Source organism: Fragaria vesca, linkage group LG3, assembly GCF_000184155.1.
Source record: "Fragaria vesca subsp. vesca linkage group LG3, FraVesHawaii_1.0, whole genome shotgun sequence".
Classification (NCBI taxonomy): Eukaryota; Viridiplantae; Streptophyta; class Magnoliopsida; order Rosales; family Rosaceae; genus Fragaria; species Fragaria vesca.
The window spans coordinates 11,076,553-11,082,274 of record NC_020493.1 but is presented as its reverse complement, the minus strand read 5'-3'; the positions used below and the strand labels follow the sequence as shown (position 1 = coordinate 11,082,274).

The 5,722-nt window shown below is 35.6% G+C and overlaps 1 protein-coding gene across 1 annotated transcript in view; it reads left to right on the top strand.

The window, feature by feature from the left end:
* The first annotated feature begins 5,268 nt into the window (after window positions 1–5,268).
* Window positions 5,269–5,722, top strand: part of LOC101297048 (UDP-glycosyltransferase 85A3-like) — a 1,633-nt gene continuing 1,179 nt past the window's right edge. Inside the window, exon 1 of the mRNA XM_004295629.1 lies at window positions 5,269–5,721. Coding sequence (XP_004295677.1) covers window positions 5,478–5,721 — 244 coding nt within the window. The 5' untranslated portion in view covers window positions 5,269–5,477. The remainder of the gene's footprint in view (window position 5,722) is intronic.

The window sequence follows — 5,722 nt, the reverse complement described above, 5'->3', positions numbered from 1 at the left end:
GGGGGGGGGAAGAAAAGGGAAAAACGGGAGAGAAGAGAGGGAAAAGGGTTGGGCCTCTCCAACCGGTCCAACTCCCCCTTATACCCAACTCCCACAAAAAAATAAAACACCCCGAAAAAATAATACCCGAATAAAAATTACCTTTTACTAGCTAAAATTTACTATTTTTACCGTCGTCGTATTTTCCTCATACGAATAATCCTCCGCACATAATCGTCCCCGAAACCCCTCTAGGGACCAATTAACTATTAACTCAATGACGGAGACGGTAAAATTCTTATTATAATCAGGCTAGTAAATAAGGTAAAAATATAAAGGTCGGGATGTGACAGATCGAGCTACATGCATGCAAAGAGAAATCTCTAGCTCTAATATGTTTGGAACGCTAAAAGGCTAGGATAGATTTTTTAGGCCAATCTCTGTAAACAGTACGTACCATTAGAATTATAAATCTGATCGAAACTCTGAAAATGCTCCAAACTAAAGAAAGTTTCATATTCCATTCTTGATCAATATTTGCAATATATATGAAAGGAAGATAGATTATTGATAGTTTGGACTTGTAAACATTAGTAATATATAGCATCAATACGAGACATAAAGATAGTATAGTAAACTGCCACATAAAGTTATAAACTATCACATACCCCTATAAATTAAGCTCTATGCTGCATTATGTGGCCAATCACAAAGCAAAAATCAATCAAGTGTTTGTTTCTAACAATTGATGAAGTCCCTGGCATGGAAGGTGTTAAGAGGTAGAGTTATTTCTGATGATTTACTTCAACGTTAAGGTATAACTTAGGTTTCTAAATGTGAGCTTTTTGGTGTTTGCTTTGAGACTTTGAATCATACTTTCCTCTCTTGTTCATTCACTGCATCAATTTGGAGTTTTATGATCACAAAGAATAGATATTCTCTGAACCTGAGAAATATATCAAAACTAAAGAAGGAAGATGTTAAGAGTTTAATAATAGGTGTTAGGTTTATTATAAGGGAACTCTTATCATTCTACATCATAGCCCTGTCTAGACCTATATATATTTCTTGTAACCTCATTTTCTTCTATCAATGAAATTCACAATGTAGTCTTCAAGAGTTTCTTGCTTCTTTTACCTTTTTTGCAATGAACTTTCAATAAACCATGGAATCATATATAGCAGAAGACAGATTAAAACAAGCTACTGAAAGTAAATCAAAGGCAATACTTGAAAGAGGGAAATCATTCATCCTTCATTTAAGCTAGAAATCCGTTAATTTAGTACATAAAATTCAGCGATTTTCTTGTTAAGAAGCCCTACATCTTAAATTCAATGGTCATCTACCATCATATACTCCCACTGCAGTTATAGTCCACCAGAAAACCCTACAGTCATGAATGTGTAATTATTTACAGCATCCTCATATCGATATTCCCAAAAAAATTTAAAAAATAAAAAAATCAAGAGAAAATTAGATAAAAACCTAAAATATTAGACCTCTTTTAAGATAAACCCATACATATTTTTCTTTTTATTTTACACCCACTCCACATAAGCAAACATACTATATAGAGCAAATATCTATAATTAATAGTTTTCTTTATTTTTCGGTTTCTCTAATTTGCCATTCAGACACTAGAAAACTAAATTTTGTATATTTCTCAATTTTAGCATCAATTTGAACGTTAACTCAAATACTAGCTAAAATTTAGTTGGATTTAACTTTGTCATAATTAATTACATTCTTTAATTTCTTACCTTGTTATTACTAACTTAAGTGTGTATATATATATATATACAGGTCTTCTCTGCTACACACGTCCGCATTTATTCTTATGGTGCGGATTTTCACTTTTCATTCACTTTTCAATCGAATTTTCATATCTCTACCGTCTAGTATTTAGATACTAATGTATAGATCATCTCTGCAAAATTTCAGCAAATTTGGTTATCATTAAGGCACTCAAAACTGCGTTTTTCTGTTATAAACATGAACGGTTCAAGTTCGACAAAATTATGTTCATCCATTGGTTTAATCGAGTTTGAGTGCCTTAATGATAATCAAATTGGTTGAAATTTTTCAGAGATGATCTATACATTAGTATCTAAATACTAGACGGTGGAGATGTGAAAATTCGATTGAAAAGTGAGTGTAAAGTGGAAATCCGCACCGTAAGAATAAATGTTGACATCCGCAGCTGAGAAAATCTATATATATATATATATATATATGCTATATGATGATACTTTTCATTCCTACAAGTATGTCATTTATAATATGATGATATTTTTCATTCCTAAGTTCACATTTGGTGTCTCTCTACATAGTCGAAAAATGTCTAATTGTAAGATACATGTTCTTATTCTTTGATTAATTTTCTTCTTTTTAGGTATATTATTATACCATTTCTCATCCTAAGCGAGAGAACATTTTACTCTCTACTACTTATGTTTCTAATGTACCTATTAAATAGGGCATGATATGATAATATACCTAAAAAGAAGAAACCCAAAATTAGGTTTAGGGTATAGGGTTAAGGTATAGGGTTTAGGGTATAGGGTATAGTGTCACATCCCGACCTTTAAATTTTTACCTTATTTACTAGCTTGGTATTAATAAGAATTTTATCGTCTCCGTCAATGAGTTATGGTTTAATTGGTCCTTAGAGGGGTTTTGAGGGTTGATATTTTCGGAGAATTATTCGTAGGAGAAAAATTTGACGACGGTAAAAATAGTAAATTTTAGCTAGTAAAAGGTAATTTTTATTGGAGTATTTTTTTGGGGTGTTTTATTTTTGGAGTTGGTGTGGTTATAATGGGTTGGACCGGTTGGGAGGCCCAATTCCCTTCCTATCTTTTTCCTTCTCTTTCTCTTCTCTCCTCTCCCCGACTCTCTCTCGCTGCCGGAATTCTTCTCGGCCGTCCGGCCACCATAGACCGGCGCACCGGTCCCAAACGGTCGGCCGTCGACCCAGCTTTCTTCTTGGACCGGTGAGAGCTACCCTAGCGCCGCCGTGAAGGAGGGAGCTCACCCGGAAGCTTCGGCTGCGTGGTGGAGTCCCGACACCGGAACTCGCTCTTCCGGCCACCATTTCTGATGATTTCAGTTCCATTTGGAAGTGCTCTCCGTGTGTAGCATTTCCCTAGAAGGTAATGATCCAATTTGAAGTGTGTAAGAGGATTTTCGGGCTAGGGTTTGAATTGGGTGATTTTTGGATGTTTTGATTCGATTACCCTATTTAGGCTTGAAATTGGACTTAGTGCTAGTTATGAAAGTTGTAGAGTAGGTTGAGAGGAAGCTGCTGTTTAAATTTGGTGAGCATTGGAGGTCACCGGAATCGGCTCCGGCCGCCGCTGCCGGCGGAGCCGCCACCGGCGCCGCCACTGTTTGGAAGATTTTTAGGGTTTTAAATTTAGAATATTAAGGGGAGTTTGTTGAAGTGAGTTATGGAATTTTTGGATGAGTTTTGGATAGGTTTATGAATTTCTGAAGTGTGGTATTTTTGGCGGTTAATTAATGTAGAATCCGGCCGTAGGATTTAAGTCGTATTTTTAGGGAGGTTGTAATTACGGCTGCCGAGTATGATATTTAAATTCGGATCGTTTCGATTTAAGAATATCGAAGTTAGGCAATGATGAGCGTAGTTATGGCTCTCGGTTAATTTTGCCTATTTTGTTTAAATATTGGACTTTAGTTGGGAATTTAATTATATATTTGTGCCAGGGTTCGAGGAAACCTCATTAGAGTGGCGATTTGGATTTCGTCGGGCTTATGCCTAGAGTTGTGAGTGGACCTTTGTTTTAATTGAAAAGAATGCGATGAAATAATTTGTTGATTATTTATTTCTCTTGCTGAGATTTATTTCTTTCTTGGATATTTGGCAATTTTTCCTCCTTTGGAGAGTTCCCGGAAATGAGATTTTCGGTGGATATGTTTATGGGATGTTTATGATGATAGTATGTATATGTAAATGCTAGCTAACCATACGTGTTTGATCCGCCATAATGAGGTAAAATACCATTATGGTGTGACGTGAGTGTTAGACACGAGCGTAGTAGCCCTATATGAAAACTATTTTCTTATTTGGTTTATTTAGGTTTTCATATAGGGAGTCCACACGTATATACACTCGTGCTTTTTCCGCCATACTGAGGTACAATTCCATTATGGTGTGACGTGAGCGTTAGACGCAAGCGTAGTAGCCTTGTATGAATTTCTATTTTTCTAATTTGTTCTTAGAATTCATACAAGGAGTCTGACGAGTGTAAATACATACACTTATATATGTTTATATATAGTTTAGCCTGAGAGGCTGTTATTTCTTTGTGTTATGGAGACTAGTCGGAGCTAGTCATGAAATTGCCAGTTTTTGTGTTAAGCGTTTTCGAGCTGCCGCATGCAGTATATTTTCTTTAGAAATTAAAATGGGGAAGCATAATTATTTTTATTAATTTATTTTTGTCCACTCACTCTAACGTTAATAAATGTTTTCCCATGTGCCTTTCGTTTTAAAAATGCCCAGCTTGCAGGTTAGCTTAGTCGAGGTTGGGCGTACATAGGGATGAGGCATAGTCATCTTATAGCTTCCGCTTGTTAATTTATTTTGTTTCCTTTCTTCCTGTTAGAGTTGCTCTGAACCTATAAATGATTGGATATGAGATTGGTTTAGATTAGTAAATAATTTGGGTGGTGTTGTGATTTGGGGAGCACGGAGGCTCCAGGAGTTTAAGGTTGGATTTAAATTTTCAGAAGTGTTTGCAGGTTTTATTAGGAAGGGTTGTCCATTTTTCAAGGGAGGTTATGCCGATTTTTCGGTAAATTTTCCTTGGAGGTGGTCCCCGCACGACTTACTCTGGGTTTCAGGGTGAAATTTGGGGTGGGTCGTGTCATATAGGGTTTAGGGTTTAGGGTTTAGGGTTTAGGGTTTAGGGTTTAGGGTTTAGATCAGATATCTTATTCATATTATATTTTACCTTATGTATAGATTAGAGAATAAATTACTTTAATCTAGATTTTTTTTTATAAAAATAAAGAAAACTACATGATTCTTACAAATTGATTGAAAAATGTTAGTGTTAGAAGAAAAACTCATAATTAAGGTATTTAAGACAACATCAATTAAGCTTATTTATTATAATTATATGTTGTAGTTGAATGATGACAATTGTGTAAAATTTAGAAAAAATAGAACATAATATTTATCATAATTAATACATTTTAGATGTCTCTTAGATAAGAATATTAAGTATGTTTTATTTAAAACCACTCTCCAAAATTAGGTGTATACGAAAATTCCACAAAAATCAACCAGTACTGTACCATTGCTATACCACCGACAATTCAACAACAGCAAGCCAATCAACCACTACTGTACCATTGCTATACCACCGACAATTCAACAACAGCAAGCCAGTGCCACTCCCTATAAGTAACCAGCATGGCAGCATCATGTAGGCAAAGATACACCCTTAGTTTTAGCAAACACAACAATTTAAATGGATGTTGGTTGTGATCACAAGCCTCATGCTGTTTGTATTCCAGCTCCAGCTCAGAGTCACATCAAGAGTTTTCTTCAGTTTGCCAAAACCCTCCACCACAGAGGCTTTCACATAACCTTTGTCAACACTGAATTCAACCACAAGCGATTTCTTAAATCTCAAGGACCCAACTCCCTCGATGGCTTACCTGATTTTCGCTTTGAAGCCATTCCTGATGGCCTTCCAGAATCAGATGAAGATGC